We start from the raw sequence: 21,665 nt of genomic DNA on the forward strand, positions 1-21,665 counted from the left end.
GTTGGATCACTTCTCCTGTGGAGTTTTTACTCCTCAGGGGGTATGTATATTCATTGGGAATTATGAATTATTTCTTTAAATGTTCACCATTGCTTATCTACAGTCATACCTTTTAATCTAATTTCCCAATCTACCTTAGCCAACTCGCCCCTCATACCTACTTAATTGGCCTTGTTTAAATTTAACACCCTAGTTTCAGACTTAACTACATCACTCTCAAACTCAATATGAAATTCTATCATATTATGATCACTCTTCCCTGAAGGATCCTTTATTATAGGATTACTAATTAATCCTGTCTCATTACACAATACTAGATCTAATTCAGCCTGTTCTCTAGTTGGTCCCTCGACATATTGTTCTAGAAAACTGTCTTGGATGGATTCCATGAACTCGTCCTCCAAACTACTTTTGCCAATTTGCAAACATCAGTGATTAACAATACAGTTCTTAAAAACATGATTAGGTCAGATATGACATCAATGCTTTATTTTTTCCATGCTTTATTTGTGAATGGACCAGCCTGACATGACAAGCTGTGAAAAACAGAGCGAGTATTCCGATTAAATCAACTACTAAAACCCATTCGTATCACTGATATTTCACAAAGATCATTCTTTGTAACTAACATCCCTTTGATTTTACTTTGAGAATATTGTTTAAGCGGTGAATGGTGATAACATTAGGAGAATTTTGGAAGAGTTACTGAGTCTACATGAGCTGAATTTACATACCTATAAATTTAAATCACTGTGTTAATGATTGTATACTAATGATAATTCAGATCCTTACACTTACAGTTCAATAACTCTTCCTAACAGAGTTCCTTGAAAAGGTGATCACTGTTCATTAGTATGAAATATTTTTGATTTTAGGCAGCATAGTGAATATGATAAGGTAATTATGGTCATACCACCTTTCAATTTAACTATCTTGCTACCTGTATATTGAAATCCCCTCTTTAAAAAAAATTGTTGTAGGTTACATTGAGTCTACAACACAGAAACAGGCCATGCGGCCCAATTCGTCTATGCCGGTGTTTATGCACCACACATGCCTCCTCCCAATCCTCTTCATCTAGCCCTATTAGCATACCCTTCTATTCCTTTCGCCCTCATGTGCTAAACCAGCTTCGCTTTAAATGCTTCTATGTTATTTGGCTTAATTACTCCTTGTGGTAGCGCATTCCACATTCTTATCACTCTTTGGGTAAAGAAGTTTCTCCTGAATTCTCTATTGGATTTATTAACGACTATTTTATATTTATGGCCTCTAGTTTTGGTCTCCCCCACGAGTGGAAACATTTTCTCTACGTCTACTCTATCAAATCCTTTCATTATCTTAAAGGCCTCTATTAGGACACCCCTCAACCTTCTCTTTTCTACAGAAAAGAGCCCCAGCCTGTTCATCCTTTCCTGATAGTTATAACCTCTCAGTTCTGGTATTATCCTTTTACACAAGTTAAATTGTTGTAGGTCACCCATGTCTGTTACTTGGATCGCCAATCCAAGGTGAAACCAGAGTGGAGGCTGCACAGCAGGAGCGAGCACTCATCCTAGCAAATACCAGATGAGTCCCATCCGCTGATGCACCCGAGCAAGCATGTGTTGGAAATACAATCAATTGCTGCTGTCACCAACTCTGGCGACGAGGCAGACAGGCCATAAACTATGACCTGGAGGTGTGCGAACAGCAAGTTTGCCGAGTGGCATAGATGAAGTGAAACGAGCTGTAAATGGCCCCCTGACACTGGACTTGGGAATGCCTGATAAACATAATGGTTTCAAAAATGAATGGAGAAGTGTTCAGTTTCTCAGCATTCCTCACATTGCTGCTCACAAGTCAGAAGAGAAATGAAATACAGCGGGTAGACTACTTCAAAATTAGTAAGCACAGCTGTTTCTATCCAAAATAAATGGAGCACTTAAGATGCTATAACCAGCAACTTTGAAATTGACGTTAATTCAAATGGCTAATGGTTATCGCTTTTTGGCTGATATAAACGAATGCCCATTTTAAACGTGGACATTTTAAGTGGTAGAGATTGTATTGGGCCAATTTAGTAATATCCAGTATGCTACAAGCATTGATAAAAATCTCATTCTATCACATTAATAGTAATTTGTTTCCTCTTTCCACTAACAAGTCAAATCCATCGTCTGTCAACTTACATGGTCTGTCATTCTTTTGATCTACAATTGGTGTATTAAAGTGTTAGCAAAGCACTATCAATTCTACTCACCCTGCATTGGGCCAATGTGTAGCCTCACCATAGCTGTAGTTTACAAGGTCACATTTATATTTTATTGCTTCAATCATCTGTGGACAGAACAGGAATAAGGCTTAAATATATTCCAGGCTTAAATATTTTTATACAAGACAAATCAGGCTTTGTAACAAATCTCAAATCAAAGGAACCTCATTCAAAATCTCTGATCTTCCACCTTTCTCAAACAACTTACAAACAGGATCAAGAATAAACGGATGCTGTTACTACATCTTCGGAGGGCATTTATTGTAAATGGTGTAAATGAATTTTTTGAAAGGAAATTAACTTAATTCCTCACAATTTCTACAGCTTTTTGTATTAATCACTAAAAAACACATATGACATGCTAATGAAGTTTATTCTGAGACATTGGTAAGATCCTGAGTATAATCTAGGCTGATACTTCAGTGCAGTACTGAGGAAATGCTGCATTGTCGGAGGTGCTGTCTTTCAGATAAGATGTTAAACCTTAATGCTGCCCTGGCTCGTGTTATTATTTGTCTTGTATGTGCTGCTTCCTTCATATACATTTCATGTCAGCAGCAAGTCCAACCTGGGTATCATAATCTACGTGTTCTATCAATTTACGGCAGAAATAACTGATGCTCTTCTCTTGCCTGATTCAAAATATGCAGCTTATTCATTAAATATGCCGCACTGATTTAGCCCAATGCTCTAAATTGCTGGACACAACTGGCACGACAGTAAGCCGATCATTTCAGCTGTCTTGTAGGGAGGTGATAATTAATGAATTTAATGTTTTAGAAATAAAAATCTAGGAGCAATTTTGTTTTTGACTATTATTCAGAGATGCATTAAAATAGCCCTGGATGATTCTCCATCTATAATTTCCCTTCTGCGGAGAAGCTTCTAGCCTCCACTCGGCAAGTCCCCCACAGCAATATCGCTTAAGTTCTTAGGCAGGGAGATTCAACCTAATTTTATTTCCTTCCAAAAAATCTAATACAATAGGACAGTCAACTTCATGAAGGTTAGTTAATCTATTCAATAGGTTAGTTAATCTATTTAATTCTTCTGAGAGGTCAACTGCAAAGCAGCATAGGCTAATGTAGAGGAACATGTCTGCTGTCTGCCAAATTGGTGGGGGAGGGGTGAAAGCAGAGCAGAATAATAGAAAAATAGGGGGGGGGGAATCAAGGGAAAAAATGGAGGAGATATCCTTGTTGTCAACAATAAGGGGAATCATCAAAGGCTTATGCTGCTGAATTAAAAAATTATAAACAAATACTCACAGCTCTTATCAACCCTGTACCAGTTTCCATGGTGCTGAGCCTTGTGTCACCAATCTTCACAGCAAGAATTTGAGCCCCAGGTGCTATACCATTCCGTTCAGGATCGTCTGGAAAGAAACCTGCTGCTATACTAGCTACATGTGTCCCATGGGCCCCTGTTGAGAACAAATGCCAACAGTAAAGATAAGCAGCTAACTGGAAGTCAGCCCAACAGCACAGTCTATCTAGTGGTACAGTAAGGGGATAATGCTTACACAATAAATCAATTATACAACTTAGCCATAACATTTAAGGGGCTACAATTTTACAAAATTGTAATCCACATAATTTTCCGTCCATTATTTTAATGTTGCAAAATTGTAAAGAGTGCACACCCAAATTCCCAATATGTGGCCCCAGTGTGCAAGGAATTGGAGGGAGCAGCCCAGAATGAGTTGGACAAAATGTGTTAGTGGATAGAACAATAGGTGACACACGTACACCATGAATGATATTGAAATAGCTACGGATGAATTTGAAAGACATGGGAACCTTAGTAGATGGGATGCTCAACATGTCCAACCAAGGTAGGGTATCAATGAACAAAGTTTATGGAATGTTTAGCCAAAATAGTAGAACACAAGTCAGAGAAGTTGTCATCAAATTGCACAGTGCTCGGGTCAGACCACACCTCGAGTACTGTGTCAGGTTCTAGTTACTGAAACACAAAGAAGAAACAGTGTAGAGCAGAGCTACAAGGCCCATACCTGATGTCAAACGTCTGAGTTATGAGGAAGGAGGAACCTGGGCATTTCAGTTTTGAAAGGAAGCATACAAGGTGATATGGAAAAGGTAAATCCAGAAAATTAATTTAGATTAAATTGTGAGAATAGGGCAACGGTACACAGGTTCAAAATAGTAAAAGGCAAATTCAGGACTGATATCAGGAAGGTCTTCTTCAGATAAAGAGTGATCAAAACATGGAATAGACTTCCAAATAAAATAGTGGAAGTGACAATCCTGGTATCATTGAAGAAATAATTGGATGCTATATTGGGACAATTGTAGGGGCTTTCTGGGCAAAAAAACTAAGATGGGCCAAAGGGCATTTCTCATCCATAATTAACTAGTAAGGCTCCCTATTAGAAGTACATATTTTTTGTAAAAATTGGCCCTTTAATAAGAACATAAGAAATAGAAGCAGGAGTAGGCCATATGGCCCCTCGAGCCTGCTCCACCATTCAATAAGATCATGGCTGATCTTCGACCTCAACTCCATTTTCCCGCCTGATCCCCTTGGTTCCCCTAGAGTACAAAAATCTATCAATCTCAGCCTTGAATATACTCAACGACTCAGCCCTCTGGGGGAGAGAATTTCAAAGATTCACAACCCTCAGTGAAGAAATTCCTCCTCATCTCAGTCTTAAATGGCCGACCCCTTACCCCGAGACTATGCCCCCGCAGCTCCTCAAACTGTCTCAGCAGAACCTCATTCTTAGTTCTACCTGTGTCATTGGTTCCTACGTGGACCACGACAACTGGATCCTCCCCATCAAGCTCCAAGTTCTTTTCCAGTCTTGAAGAGACAACACAGCCTTCAGGACTCCCGGTCGCGGCTGCAGAGAACAGTGTCTACCCCCCTGACTATACTATCCCCTACCACTTCCACATTCCTTTTACTCCCCCAACTTGAATGGCCTCCTGTACCAGAGTGCCATGGTCAGTTTGCCTCCCTGCAATCTTTGCTAACATCCATAAAGGTAGCAAGTACCTTGTACCTGTTGGATAAGGTCAAGGGCTGAGGCTCCTTCATCACTACATCCTGGGTCCCCACACCTGCCTGACTCACAGTCACATCCTCCTGTCCCTGACCACTGAATGAATCTAAACTACTACCTACTCTAAGGGGTGTGATTGACCCAGGAGGCAAAGTGTCCAGATAACTCTCCCCCTCCCGGATGCATCGCAACATGTGCAGCTCGGACTCCAGCTCAACAACTCTGAACTGAAGTTCCTTGAGCTGCAGACACTTACTGCAGATGTGGTTGCCTGGGATCACGCTGCTTTCCACAAATTCCCACATGCTGCAGTTACGACACACCACCTGCACTGCCATCCCTTATCCAACCTGGATGTAAAATGTTCACACAACTCATTGTATAGCATTTAAAGAAGTGCAACACTTTTCCCCCAGTAGAGCAAAGTCAAAATCATGACTACAGATTCCATTTCAGTTGTTAAAATTAAGGCTGGCAAAGAGGTGAAGACATATTCAAAATGTGATTACCAAAGAAGTTTCTCCAAGCTTAATTTTCCCAACAAGGAGAATCTGGAAATTTTTGAAATTTAGATTTTTTTTTCGATCTGTTTATAACTTAAGTTTGTGAAAAATATTAACTCAATGATGGATGCAAATGCAAAACACAATAGAAGAACAGAACTCTAACATGGACATTCCTAGAGAATTAATTTACTGTTTCTGTTTCATTAAAATTTTCTTTCTTCACACTGTCGAGAGGATTTTAAGAACCTGCAAGGTTCTCAGCCTAGGCTATGAAGGCAATAAGAGAGCCTAAGATGGACTGAGTACCGAAGTATTTTATATAAAGTAATATCTCTTGTGGTGTTGCTCACATTAAGTCAGATGATGCACCGTTTTATAAAGGAACATTATGCCAAGTACTGCTCAATGTACTATACTGCTGTTATGAAACTGCTCGTTTAAAGCCACAACTCTAAATTCTTGGATGAGTTCATTCAGAATTTAACTGCTATTCAGGCTGCAGGACAGTTCCAAAACCAAGTGAAGGAGTATGCAAAACGTTAGCATTGGTACAGTGTCTCTCTTATTTGGTCAGCTGGATGTCTGATATCACTGTGCCTAAGAATCTCCAAACTAAGCAACTGAAAAATCCACACAGGCAGAGTTTCCGTTTGTCCGCTATGGAGTGCGCATTCTTCTCCCACAAAGGCACATACCCCATTTATCCAAATTCTGGGAGCAAGTGTCTAGTGAAATCAAGTCTTACCTCCACTTGTCACAATACAGAGTGTATTGCCTTCATCATAAATATTAACAGAGTAGTTGAGCATCTCAGACATCCCCAATGAGGCATATTCTTGCGCTTCATTGTAATTCCTCAGTACAGTGCAGCTACTGAGATCCCCACATTCACGTGCATCCATACAGGCTCTAAAAACAAAAGGTTATGATCCATAGGTGAAATATTTAAAAACCAAAAGAAACACATGTTCTGACTAGAATTCAATTTTGAAGCATTTGATTTGTCAAAAGGTACTTTTATTCTTGTAATATACTGCAGATATATTTAAATTATTGTCCAGCAGCAAATTACCAATTAAAAAATTTCAAGCTACAAAATTAAGAACTATTCAAAAAGGTTTCACACACAAAAATTTGAAACACTTTAGCAACATGCATTTTTAATACGAACACATAAAATAATTGTTTTTAAATTAGTAATCATTTCAGTGGTTACCTCCATGTCTCACCATCGTGCCATACCAGGCAATCATATGCAGGACCTAGGTCACTGTATTTTTTATCCATGGAATTCAACAATTCTACTCGAATCTGGAGTTCCTCTCGCAGCATCTTTTCTGCCTTCACAGAAAGTGACAATGCTGGTATTACATGCATTATTTCAACCAGGTAACAGTTTACAAACCCTTTGAAATGTAATTGGGCAGTTACATTATTTAAAGAACAGTTTGAGTTACCCTTTGAACCTTAAGCATGTGACATAAACGACAAACAGATGTACCATAATCAGCTACAAAATAAACATGACATTTAAGTTTGATCTCCTAGGTTTATGGCCTCAGCCATGTGAGTCTAGGTATCTCCCAGGAAGGAAATGAATACATTAGAGTCATCCATTGGTTGTAGCATATCTCAGTGCATGTAATTGTAAAAATGAATTATATATACTTTCTTAAATATACAGCTCTGATCATACAAAGGTTACCTACCTATCTGGTAGGATCATCTTTATTCTTCAAATGACATGCAACTCCACGCACTATAGGAATATAGGGTTGTTAGGTTCTGGGAAAATCACATGCTGAGCAAGTGGATGAAATTGTTGTTGTGGTGTTAAAGACAGTGCTACTTACAGACTCCTATGCCCACATAATATCAAGCCCCTATGCCAATTCATTTTAATATGAAACTAAATGACCATTTAATACTATCCATCTCCCATTCTAGAAATCAGTTTAGTACTCAAGATCTAACATGTGGCAGACTACCCCTGTCTTCTTGGGAACTCTAAAATACCTGGAGTAGAAACCAGTTCTCCCCTGATAGGAGTGAAGTCTGTTTTGGTTGACAACACTGCTATTATAGTAGGGTGGCATAGGTGGCCAATCTGATCATCCCACAGAATCTCAGAGTGCATTTGTGAAATAAAAGAAGAAATGAAGAGTCTGAGACCCACGTGATAATTGTAGTGATTTCCCCCCCCCCCCTCACCCCTCCATATGGGATCTACAGGAGGATATGAATATTACGCATTAAGCTACCTGGGAGGCTGGAGAGCATTTATAAAGTCTGAGAGATTAGGTAGAAGTGTGAGTTTGTGAAAAACTGAGCTGAGTGAGCCTTGAAAGAAAAAAAAAGTAATTCCTCTCAGAAACTGACAATATTCTCATTAATAGAGGTGAGGTGAGAGTGACTGCCCTTGACATCAAGGCAGCATTTGACAGAGTATGGCACCAAGGAGCTCTAGTAAAATTGAGATCAACGGGAATCAGGGAGAAAACTCTCCAGTGGCTGGAGTCATACACAGCAGATGGTAGTGGTTGTTGGAGGCCAATCATCTCAGCCCCAGGACATTGCTGCAAGAGTTCCTCAGAGCAGTGTCCTTGGCCCAACCATCTTCAGCTGCTTCATCAATGACCGTCCCTCCATCATAAGGTCAGAAATGGGGATGTTCGCTGATAATTGCATAGTGTTCAGTTCCATTCGCAACCCCTCAGATAATGAAGCAGTCCGTGCCCGCATGCAGCAAGACTTGGACAACATCCAGGCTTTGGCTGATAAGTGGCAAGTAACATTTGCGCCAGACAAGTGCCAGGCAATGAACATCTACAACAAGAGAAAGTCAAACCACCTCCCCTTGACATTCAACAGCATTACCATCGCCGAATCCCCCACCATCAACATCCTGGGGGTCACCATTGACCAGAAACTTAAATGGACCAGCCACATAAATACTGTGACCACAAGAGCAGGTCAGAGGCTGGGTATTCTGCGGTGAGTGACTCACCTCCTGACTCCTCAAAGCCTTTCCAATATCTACAAGGCACAAGTCAGGAGTGTGATGGAATACTCTCCACTTGCCTGGATGAGTGCAGCTCCAACAACACTCAAGAAGCCCGCTTGATTGGCACCCCATCTACCACCCTAAACATTCACACCCTTCACCAACGGCGCACCGTGGCTGCATTGTGTACCATCCACAGGATGCACTGCAGCAACTCGCCAAGGCTTCTTAGCAGCACCTCCCAAACCCACAACCTCTACCACCTAGAAGGACAAGGGCAGCAGGCATATGGGAACAACACCACCTGCACGTTCCCCTCCAAGTCACACACCATCTTGACTTGGAAATATATCGCCATTCCTTCATCGTCACCGGGTCAAAATCCTGGAACTCCTTACCTAATAGCATTGTGGGACAACCTTCACCACACGGACTGCAGTGGTTCAAGGCTCACCACCACCTTCTCAAGGGCAATTAGAGATGGGCTATAAATGCTGGCCTCGCCAGCGACGCCCACATCCCATGAACGAATAAAAAAAGAAACACACCGTCAGATTATATTTTGTTTACGAAACTGACCAGCCTGAAACTGAGAGACAGAGTAATTGTGAGAAAACCAGCTGAACAAAACAGAGTTCCTGAAAGTAACTGGCTTGAAACTGAGAAAAGTTTGCCTGAAAATGACAACAAAATAGAGCATCAGAAACTTTGAACGATAGAGCATCTAAAACTGACTAGCCAAGTTAGTGCGATTACTAACCAGTGAAGTACTTATGAAGTCATTCTAGAAATTGAAGGCAGATGAGAAAAAAAACTTCAACGACCATGAAAGAGAAAATAAAGAGAAGTGAAGACAAATTTTAGACTACAGTTCTTTGTGGGGGGCGGAAGCAAAAATTTCAAGACTCAAAGTTGTAAATTGTGTTCACCAGAAATACACAACAGTAATTAATAAGAATATTTGATAACTTGCCTCTTGGCTTTCCACCAGAGTATTTCGAATAGTCTACTTCTGATTAGATTCAATTTTCTGCATTTGACGTGAGCTACAATGTTACCATGCTGGTTATTTATCAAAGAATGATAACTGCGTTATCAGAAGTATATTAATAAAATCAGACACTAATTCATTATTTCCCTGTCTAGCTTCTTCACTGAGGGTTTAGCAAAAAATGTCTAACTCATTCGCTCAGAGGTACGCTATGTGTCTAAAAAGGGGAGTTAGTATGTGTAAACTGAATTGGTGAATAGGACAATTCAAATGAGCCAAAATTTTTAGGCATCCAAAATTTCATGAAATGAACAGTAACCCTCCAGAAATTTCTTTAATGAGGGTTTAAGAGTATTGTCTGGTGCCTTGCAAATAATGTTCTCTTGCAAAGTTTATGGGTGTTGCTAACCACAGCTTTCTTACATAGGGCTGGTTAGTGGGGAAAATGCTAGAGTCTATTATAAAAGATGTGATAACAGAACACTTGGAAGGCATTAACGGGATTGGACAAAGTCAGCATGGGTTTATGAAAGGGAAATCATGCTTAACAAATCTACTGGAGTATTTTTGAGCGTGTAACTAGTAGAATAGATAGGGGAGAACCGGTGGATGTGGTGTACTTGGATTTTCAGAAGGCTTTTAATAAGGTCCCACTCAAGAGGTTAGTGTGCAAAATTAAAGCACATGGGATTGGGGGGAATATACTGGCATGGATTGAGAATTGATTGACAGACAGGAAACAGAGAGTAGGAATAAAAGGGTCTTTTTCTAGGTGGCAGGCTGTGACTAGTGGGGTACTGCAGGGATCAGTGCTTGGGCCCCAGCTATTCACAATATATATCATTGATTTGGATGAGGGAACGAAATGTAACATTTCCAGGTTTGCAGACGACACAAAGCTGGGATGGAATGTGAGCTGTGAGGAGGATGCAAAGAGGCTCCAACGTGATTTAGACAAGTTGGATGAGTGGGCAAGAACATGGCAGATGCAGTATAATTTGGATAAATGTGAGGTTATCCACTTTGGTTGTAAAAACAGAAAGGCAGATTATCTGAATGGTGACAGATTGGGAAAAGGGAAGGTGCAACGAGACCTGGGTGTCCTTGTAGGCCAGTTGCTGAAAGCGAGCATTCAGGTGCAGCAAGCAGTTAGGAAGGCGAATGGTATGTTGGCGTTCATTGCAAGAGGATTTGAGTACAGGAGCAAGGATGTCTTACTGCAGTTATACAAGGCCTTGGTGAGACCACATCTGGAGTATTATGTGAAGTTTTGGTCTCCTTATCTGAGGAAGGATGTCCTTGCCATGGAGGGAGTGCAACGAAGGTTTACCAGACTGATTCCTGGGATGGCAGGACTGATGTATGAGGAGAGATCGGGTCGACTAGGCCTATATTCACTGGAGTTTAGAAGAATGAGAGGTGATCTCATCGAAACATATAGAATTCTAACAGGACTAGACAGACTAGATGCAGGGAGGATGTTCCCGATGGCTGGGGAGTCCAGAACCAGGGGTCATAGTCTCAGGATACGGGGTATGCCATTTAGAACTGAGATGAGGAGAAATTTCTTCACTCAGAGGGTGGTGAACCTGTGGAATTCTCTACCACAGAAGGCAATGGAGGCCAAGTCATTAGATGTATTCAAGAAGGAGATAGATATATTTCTTAATGCTAAAGGGATCAAGCGATATGGGGAAAAAGCGGGAACAGGGTACTGAGTTAGGCGATCAGCCATGATCATTTTGAATGGCGGAGCAGGCCCGAAGGGCTGGATGGCCTACTCTTGCTCCTATTTTCTATGTTTCTATGGTTATCCCAGGATTGTGCAAAGAATTGTGCTTACCAATTATATTTTGGGTTTACTTGTCTAGAATGGTAAAAGAAACTATCTAATATGATAATGTTTTCCTAAAGTTGGCTGCCTATTGCCAGAAGATGAACCAAGACTAGCATACTACATAAGAACTCCTATGTGCTCTATGGAAGATCAGAAGGAAGGGTTCTACATCAGGGTAAGAGAGGGAGAGGCTCCAATGAAGTAGGTGCAGAGGGACCACAACGGTTCAAGCAGAGATGAATTACCTAACCTCCAAAGTGCGGAATTAGGAGCACAAAGCCAAGCTTACTTCAGGATCTTTCTGGATTATGGTTTGGAGACTTCCTGATATCTCTCAGAGGAAATCTATTCATCGTTTTGACTATCCTTTACTCAGCACTGTCCCAAGCAGATCAGGGACCTCTGAGCTTGAAGGTCCCCATCTAAGAGTAGTTTACTGGGCCAATAGTTACCTCCTTGTATGCATCAGGTGCAATTTGCCCTTGATGGATACTGAATTTGGCTCTGGTCAGTGCCAACATTCTTTTAGTGCTGGTGTGTCCCCAGTGTTGATTCCTCAACACTCTGATGCAGCTTTAAATTGGCATTGATTGATGCCAAAATGTATTTAGTGATACCCAACTGGCTGTGACTGGAATTCTTAAGCTTACTGTGCTTGTCTACCTTTTTCTGAACAGGAAACACTGTGCAACCATTCATCATAAATGTGTTTGTGAACCCGAGGCAAATTTGGAAAGTCACTATATCATGTTTAGGCAAGAAACTTTTATGCAATAATTGTGAGCATCATAGATTTTAAACAGACTATTTCATTTTGTAGGATATGTAAAACCAGTGATAGATATTGGTGTTGACATCTGACCAAACCATGGAGACATTTAATTTGTTTTTAATGCAGGCGATGTATTTCATGAGTCAGTGCATTATACAACTGCAGCTCAGATGTGAAGTACTCTCTGTGACAAGTGTAAAGTTCCATTTCTTGGCTTTGCCCCTTCTATATTAATGCTAATTCATTTCTTGTTGCATTGTTTGATCTTTATACCCTGGGGGGACATAGGATTGATTTTGTATGCTTGTCCTGAAAAGGAGCGCTGCTTATGATATTTTGGAGAGGGTTCATCATCTGGTGCTTCAGAGAAATCTGAAAAGGCACAAAAACCCAGGTAGGCTGAACTAATTAACAGAACGTTTGACACTCTAGGTTTGTCCAATTTAACATACTTCTCTAGAGGCTGAAGACTTTGTCCCAAACATTTTATGATGAGAGGTTCACCCACATAGAATGAAAAGCCTTTAGTTGGGGAAAAATAACCTGCACAACGGAGTAAGCTTTGTACAAAACATGGGAGTAGGTGATGTGTGACACGGCCTATCTGCAATGTCATGTTGGCATTTTTATGGGCATGCTCAGCATTTGGTTTCCTGAGAACCTATCAAGTTGGCTAGGAATTCAGAATGAAACATAAATTCAATATGTCTACCTAATTAAACAGCAAGACCTAAATTCCATTGGTGAACTGCATCTTTTAAATGTTTTTAATAAAATTGTCAGGAGGTATATTTGTTGGGTGCCTCACCCCAAATATATCTGGCTTCTCATGTTCAAAACCAAGGATTTTTTAAAAATAAAAAACATTTGGATATGCAATTTTAAAAAATCAATTATAATAATATTCAAAAATTTGACTCCCTTATAGAGTGAGCTATTCTTAGTACTTCAACTTTGATGTACTGCAATAAAGTAACTCAATGCAGGCAGAAGAAATGTCATGTGCATTTTCAGTAACAGGACATACTCACCCTTGGGAAAACTATGAGTAATAGGATGGATGACATTGCAACTATTGAATTATGACAGTCATTGCCAGAGCAGACAATGGGGTAAATTTTAACCCCAAGAATAGGTGGGTCGGGGGCGGGTGGGAAGGTAAAAATTGTAAAAATGTAAAACCCGACCCCAATTCGCCTCCAACCCGCCCGCCTCTGGTTTTAATGGAGGCAGGCGACTAACCCGCTCTCAGGAGATGGGTTGGTCAGTAAAATCTTTTAAGGAGGATGCGGGCCTCCATTTTAACAGCATTTTTATTTTTAACACCCGGGGCTGGGATTCCCAGGTCTTCTGATTCACGCCACGAAAGAAGGGGAGAGGAGGCCCAGGTCAACAGGTAGGTGCCTTTATTGCACTGCTTGTGGGCCAGGAGGAGGAGGAGTGTTTCCTCCAGGCCCCGATTCCATACACGCAATTAGCCAACCCACTCTCCCCCACCACTTCCCATCCACCAACTCTGACTACCCCCCACCCCCGCAACAAGCTCCCCCCACAGGAGCTCCCCCCAACGAACTCTAACCATGCCCCCCTCCCACGAGCTCCCCCACCACGAGCTCCGACCAGCTCCCCTCCCACAAGCTCCCCCCCCACCACCCCCGGGAGCTCCGACCACCCACCCCCCAAACACAAGCTCCCCCCCCACCCCCGGGAGCTCCGACCACCCACCCCCCCAAACACAAGCTCCCCGCTCCAGGAGCTCCCCCCCACCACGAGCTCCGACCACCCCCCCCCCCCACCAGGAGCTCCCCCCGAGAGCTCACCCCAACACAAGCTCCCCCCTTATGAGCTCCGACCATCCCCCCTCCCACAAGCTCCGACCACCCCCCCGAGCTGCGACCACCTCCCCTTCCCCAAAAACGAGCTCCGACCACCTCCCCCCCACCCCCCAACGAGCTCCGACCACCTCCCCTCCACCCCCCAACAACGAGCTCCGACCACCTCCCCTCCACCCCCCAACAACGAGCTCCGACCACCTCCCCCCCACCCCCCCACAACGAGCTCCGACCACCTCCCCCCCCCCCCCCCACCCAACGAGCTCAGACCACCTCCCCCCCCCCCCCCCACCCAACGAGCTCGGACCACCTCCCCCCCCACCCCCCACAACGAGCTCCGACCACCTCCCCCCCCACAACGAGCTCCGACCACCTCCCCCCCAACAACGAGCTCCGACCACCTCCCCCACCCCCCCCACCCAATGAGCTCCGACCACCTCCCCCCCCCCCACCCAACGAGCTCGGACCACCTCCCCCCCCCCAACGAGCTCGGACCACCTCCCCCCCCCCAACGAGCTCCGACCACCTCCCCCCCCCCCCAACGAGCGCCGACCACCTCCCCCCCCCCCCCAACGAGCTCCGACCATCTCCCCCCCCCCCCAACGAGCTCCGACCATCTCCCCCCCCCCCCAACGAGCTCCGACCATCTCCCCCCCCCCCCCAACGAGCTCCGACCACCTCCCCCCCCCCAACGAGCTCCGACCATCTCCCCCCCCACACAACGAGCTCCGACCACCTCCCCCCTCCCCTAACGAGCTCCGACCATCTCCCCCCCCCGCCAACGAGCTCCGACCACCTCCCCCCCCGCAACGAGCTCCGACCACCTCCCCCCCCCCAACGAGCTCCGACCACCTCCCCCCCCCCCCCCCCCAACGAGCTCCGACCACCTCCCCCCCGACCCCCCCAACGACCTCCGACCACCTCCCCCCCTCCCCCCCCAACGAGCTCCGACCACCTCCCCCCCCCCCAACGAACTCCGACCACCTCTCCCCCCCCAACGAACTCCGACCACCTCCCCCCCCCAACGAGCTCCGACCACCTCCCCCCCCCCAACGAGCTCTGACCACCTCCCACCCCCCCAACGAGCTCCGACCACCTCCCCCCCTCCCCCAACGAGCTCCGACAACCTCCCCCCCCCCCAACGAGCTCCGACCACCTCCCCCCCCCCCCCCAACGAGCTCCGACCACCTCCCCCCCTCCCCCAACGAGCTCCGACAACCTCCCCCCCCCCCAACGAGCTCCGACCACCTCCCCCCACCCCCCCATCGAGCTCCGACCACCTCCCCCACCCCCCGAGCTCCAACCACCTGCCCCTCCCCGCCAACCACGAGCTCCAACCACCTCCCCCCACAACAACGAGCTCCGACCACCTTCCCCCCACCCAACGAGCTCCGACCACCTCCCCCCCCCCCCCCACCCCGACAACGAGCTCCGACCATCTCCCCCCCACCCCACAACGAGCTCCGACCACCTCCCCCCCCCCCACCCCGACAACGAGCTCCGACCATCTCCCCCCCACCCCACAACGAGCTCCGACCACCTCCCCCCCCCCACAACGAGCTCCGACCACCTCCCCCCCACCACAACGAGCTCCGACCACCTCCCCCCCACCACAACGAGCTCCGACCACCTCCCCCCCCCCACAACGAGCTCCGACCAACTCCCCCCCCCCCACAACGAGCTCCGACCACCTCCCCCCCCCCCCACAACGAGCTCCGACCACCTCCCCCCCCCCCCACAACGAGCTCCGACCACCTCCCCCCCCCCCCCACAACGAGCTCCGACCACCTCCCCCCCCCCCACAACGAGCTCCGACCACCTCCCCCCCCCCACAACGAGCTCCGACCACCTCCCCCCCCCCACAACGAGCTCCGACCACCTCCCCCCCCCCCACAACGAGCTCCGACCACCTCCCCCCCCCCAACGAGCTCCGACCACCTCCCCCCCCCCCACAACGAGCTCCGACCACCTCCCCCCCCCCACAACGAGCTCCGACCAGCTCCCCCCCCCCCCCAACAACGAGCTCCGACCACCTCCCCCCGCCCCTCCCCCAACGAGCTCCGACCAGCTCCCCCCCCCCCCCCAACAACGAGCTCCGACCACCTCCCCCCGCCCCTCCCCCAACGAGCTCCGACCAGCTCCCCCCCCCCCCCACACAACGAGCTCCGACCACCTCCCCCCCCCCCCACAACGAGCTCCGACCACCTCCCCCCCCCCCCACAACGAGCTCCGACCACCTCCCCCCCCCCAACAACGAGCTCCGACCACCTCCCCCCCCCCACAACGAGCTCCGACCACCTCCCCCCCCCCACAACGAGCTCCGACCAGCTCCCCCCCCCCCAACAACAAGCTCCGACCACCTCCCCCCGCCCCTCCCCCAACGAGCTCCGACCAGCTCTCCCCCCCCCCCCCAACAACGAGCTCCGACCACCTCCCCCCGCCCCTCCCCCAACAACGAGCTCCGACCACCTCCCCCCGCCCCTCCCCCAACGAGCTCCGACCACCTCCCCCCCCCCCACAACGAGCTCCGACCACCTCCCCCCCCCCCAACGAGCTCCGACCACCTCCCCCCCCCCAACGAGCTCCGACCACCTCCCCCCCACCACAACGAGCTCCGACCACCTCTCCCCCACCCCCCCACAACGAGCTCCGACCACCTCTCCCCCACCCCCCCACAACGAGCTCCGACCACCTCTCCCCCACCCCCCCACAACGAGCTCCGACCACCTCTCCCCTACCCCCCCCCCCCCCCAACGAGCTCCGACCACCTCTCCCCCACCCCCCCACCAACGAGCTCCGACCACCTCTCCCCCACCCCCCCACCGAGCTCCGACCACCTCTCCCCCACCTCCCCCAACGAGCTCCGACCACCTCTCCCCCACCCCCCCACAACGAGCTCCGACCACCTCTCCCCCACCCCCCCACCAACGAGCTCCGACCACCTCTCCCCACCCCCCCCACAACGAGCTCCGACCACCTCTCCCCCACCCCCCCCCCCCAACGAGCTCCGACCACCTCTCCCCCACCTCTCCCCCACCCCCCCACCGAGCTCCGACCACCTCTCCCCCACCTCTCCCCCACCCCCCCACCGAGCTCCGACCACCTCTCCCCCACCTCTCCCCCACCCCCCCCCAACGAGCTCCGACCACCTCTCCCCCACCCCCCCACAACGAGCTCCGACCACCTCTCCCCCACCCCCCCACCAACGAGCTCCGACCACCTCTCCCCCACCCCCCCCCCCAACGAGCTCCGACCACCTTCCCCCCACCCAACGAGCTCCGACCACCTCCCCCCCCCCCCCACCCCGACAACGAGCTCCGACCATCTCCCCCCCACCCCACAACGAGCTCCGACCACCTCCCCCCCCCCCCACCCCGACAACGAGCTCCGACCATCTCCCCCCCACCCCACAACGAGCTCCGACCACCTCCCCCCCCCCACAACGAGCTCCGACCACCTCCCCCCCACCACAACGAGCTCCGACCACCTCCCCCCCACCACAACGAGCTCCGACCACCTCCCCCCCCCCACAACGAGCTCCGACCAACTCCCCCCCCCCCACAACGAGCTCCGACCACCTCCCCCCCCCCCCACAACGAGCTCCGACCACCTCCCCCCCCCCCCACAACGAGCTCCGACCACCTCCCCCCCCCCCCACAACGAGCTCCGACCACCTCCCCCCCCCCCCACAACGAGCTCCGACCACCTCCCCCCCCCCCACAACGAGCTCCGACCACCTCCCCCCCCCCACAACGAGCTCCGACCACCTCCCCCCCCCCACAACGAGCTCCGACCACCTCCCCCCCCCCCACAACGAGCTCCGACCACCTCCCCCCCCCCAACGAGCTCCGACCACCTCCCCCCCCCCCACAACGAGCTCCGACCACCTCCCCCCCCCCACAACGAGCTCCGACCAGCTCCCCCCCCCCCCCAACAACGAGCTCCGACCACCTCCCCCCGCCCCTCCCCCAACGAGCTCCGACCAGCTCCCCCCCCCCCCCCAACAACGAGCTCCGACCACCTCCCCCCGCCCCTCCCCCAACGAGCTCCGACCAGCTCCCCCCCCCCCCCACACAACGAGCTCCGACCACCTCCCCCCCCCCCCACAACGAGCTCCGACCACCTCCCCCCCCCCCCACAACGAGCTCCGACCACCTCCCCCCCCCCAACAACGAGCTCCGACCACCTCCCCCCCCCCACAACGAGCTCCGACCACCTCCCCCCCCCCACAACGAGCTCCGACCAGCTCCCCCCCCCCCCAACAACAAGCTCCGACCACCTCCCCCCGCCCCTCCCCCAACGAGCTCCGACCAGCTCTCCCCCCCCCCCCCAACAACGAGCTCCGACCACCTCCCCCCGCCCCTCCCCCAACAACGAGCTCCGACCACCTCCCCCCGCCCCTCCCCCAACGAGCTCCGACCACCTCCCCCCCCCCCACAACGAGCTCCGACCACCTCCCCCCCCCCCAACGAGCTCCGACCACCTCCCCCCCCCCAACGAGCTCCGACCACCTCCCCCCCACCACAACGAGCTCCGACCACCTCTCCCCCACCCCCCCACAACGAGCTCCGACCACCTCTCCCCCACCCCCCCACAACGAGCTCCGACCACCTCTCCCCCACCCCCCCACAACGAGCTCCGACCACCTCTCCCCTACCCCCCCCCCCCCCCAACGAGCTCCGACCACCTCTCCCCCACCCCCCCACCAACGAGCTCCGACCACCTCTCCCCCACCCCCCCACCGAGCTCCGACCACCTCTCCCCCACCTCCCCCCAACGAGCTCCGACCACCTCTCCCCCACCCCCCCACAACGAGCTCCGACCACCTCTCCCCCACCCCCCCACCAACGAGCTCCGACCACCTCTCCCCACCCCCCCCACAACGAGCTCCGACCACCTCTCCCCCACCCCCCCCCCCAACGAGCTCCGACCACCTCTCCCCCACCTCTCCCCCACCCCCCCACCGAGCTCCGACCACCTCTCCCCCACCTCTCCCCCACCCCCCCACCGAGCTCCGACCACCTCTCCCCCACCTCTCCCCCACCCCCCCCCAACGAGCTCCGACCACCTCTCCCCCACCCCCCCACAACGAGCTCCGACCACCTCTCCCCCACCCCCCCACCAACGAGCTCCGACCACCTCTCCCCCACCCCCCCCCCCAACGAGCTCCGACCACCTTCCCCCCACCCAACGAGCTCCGACCACCTCCCCCCCCCCCCACCCCGACAACGAGCTCCGACCATCTCCCCCCCACCCCACAACGAGCTCCGACCACCTCCCCCCCCCCACAACGAGCTCCGACCACCTCCCCCCCCCCCAACGAGCTCCGACCACCTCCCCCCCCCACAACGAGCTCCGACCACCTCCCCCCCACCACAACGAGCTCCGACCACCTCCCCCCCACCACAACGAGCTCCGACCACCTCCCCCCCCCCACAACGAGCTCCGACCACCTCCCCCCCCCCACAACGAGCTCCGACCACCTCCCCCCCCCCCACAACGAGCTCCGACCACCTCCCCCCCCCCCCACAACGAGCTCCGACCACCTCCCCCCCCCACAACGAGCTCCGACCACCTCCCCCCCACCACAACGAGCTCCGACCACCTCCCCCCCCCCACAACGAGCTCCGACCACCTCCCCCCCCCCACAACGAGCTCCGACCACCTCCCCCCCCCCACAACGAGCTCCGACCACCTCCCCCCCCCCCACAACGAGCTCCGACCACCTCCCCCCCCCCCCACAATGAGCTCCGACCACCTCCCCCCCCCCCCCACAACGAGCTCCGACCACCTCCCCCCCCCCAACGAGCTCCGACCACCTCCCCCCCCCCACAACGAGCTCCGACCACCTCCCCCCCCCCACAACGAGCTCCGACCACCTCCCCCCCCCCACAACGAGCTCCGACCAGCTCCCCCCCCCCCCCCAACAACGAGCTCCGACCACCTCCCCCCGCCCCTCCCCCAACGAGCTCCGACCAGCTCCCCCCCCCCCCCAACAACGAGCTCCGACCACCTCCCCCCGCCCCTCCCCCAACGAGCTCCGACCACCTCCCCCCCCCCACAACGAGCTCCGACCACCTCCCCCCCACCCCCACACAACGAGCTCCGACCACCTCCCCCCCCCCCACAACGAGCTCCGACCACCTCCCCCCCCCCCCACACAACGAGCTCCGACCACCTCCCCCCCCCCCCACAACGAGCTCCGACCACCTCCCCCCCCCAACAACGAGCTCCGACCACCTCCCCCCCCCCCACAACGAGCTCCGACCACCTCCCCCCCCCAACGAGCTCCGACCACCTCCCCCCCCCCACAACGAGCTCCGACCAGCTCCCCCCCCCCCCAACAACGAGCTCCGACCACCTCCCCCCGCCCCTCCCCCAACGAGCTCCGACCAGCTCCCCCCCCCCCCCCCCAACAACGAGCTCCGACCACCTCCCCCCGCCCCTCCCCCAACGAACTCCGACCACCTCCCCCCCCCCCCCCACAACGAGCTCCGACCACCTCCCCCCCCCCACAACGAGCTCCGACCACCTCCCCCCCACCACAACGAGCTCCGACCACCTCTCCCCCACCCCCCCACAACGAGCTCCGACCACCTCTCCCCCACCCCCCCACAACGAGCTCCGACCACCTCTCCCCCACCCCCCCACAACGAGCTCCGACCACCTCTCCCCTACCCCCCCCCCCAACGAGCTCCGACCACCTCTCCCCCACCCCCCCACCAACGAGCTCCGACCACCTCTCCCCCACCCCCCCACCGAGCTCCGACCACCTCTCCCCCACCCCCCCACCGAGCTCCGACCACCTCTCCCCCACCTCTCCCCCACCCCCCCCCAACGAGCTCCGACCACCTCTCCCCCACCCCCCCACAACGAGCTCCGACCACCTCTCCCCCACCCCCCCACCAACGAGCTCCGACCACCTCTCCCCACCCCCCCCCCCCAACGAGCTCCGACCACCTCTCCCCTACCCCCCCCACCAACGAGCTCCGACCACCTCTCCCCCACCCCCCCACCAACGAGCTCCGACCACCTCTCCCCCACCCCCCCACCGAGCTCCGACCACCTCTCCCCCACCTCCCCCAACGAGCTCCGACCACCTCTCCCCCACCCCCCCACAACGAGCTCCGACCACCTCTCCCCCACCCCCCCACCAACGAGCTCCGACCACCTCTCCCCACCCCCCCCCCCAACGAGCTCCGACCACCTCTCCCCCACCCCCCCCCAACGAGCTCCGACCACCTCTCCCCCACACCCCCACAACGAGCTCCGACCACCTCTCCCCCACCCCCCCACCAACGAGCTCCGACCACCTCTCCCCCACCCCCCCCCCCAACGAGCTCCGACCACCTCTCCCCCACCCCCCCCCCCCAACGAGCTCCGACCACCTCTCCCCCATCCCCCCAACGAGCTCCGACCACCTCTCCCCCACCCCCCCCCCCCC

The 21,665-nt window shown here is 52.4% G+C and overlaps 1 protein-coding gene across 5 annotated transcripts in view; it reads right to left on the reverse strand.

Annotated features, from left to right (window-relative positions):
- Positions 1-21,665, reverse strand: part of tpp2 (tripeptidyl peptidase 2) — a 145,853-nt gene that overhangs the window by 103,568 nt on the left and 20,620 nt on the right. For all 5 annotated transcript variants that reach the window (XR_010963287.1, XR_010963286.1, XM_067986425.1 and 2 more), the window contains exons 5-8: positions 7,002-7,126; positions 6,531-6,694; positions 3,523-3,677; positions 2,243-2,319 (exon numbers count right to left, since the gene is read on the reverse strand). Coding sequence is in view for 3 of the 5 variants with exons in the window: in XM_067986425.1 (XP_067842526.1) it covers positions 2,243-2,319; positions 3,523-3,677; positions 6,531-6,694; positions 7,002-7,126 (521 nt within the window). In the remaining 2 variants the exon portion in view is untranslated. The remainder of the gene's footprint in view (positions 1-2,242; positions 2,320-3,522; positions 3,678-6,530; positions 6,695-7,001; positions 7,127-21,665) is intronic.

This window comes from Heptranchias perlo, chromosome 6 (assembly GCF_035084215.1).
Source record: "Heptranchias perlo isolate sHepPer1 chromosome 6, sHepPer1.hap1, whole genome shotgun sequence".
Taxonomy (NCBI): Eukaryota; Metazoa; Chordata; class Chondrichthyes; order Hexanchiformes; family Hexanchidae; genus Heptranchias; species Heptranchias perlo.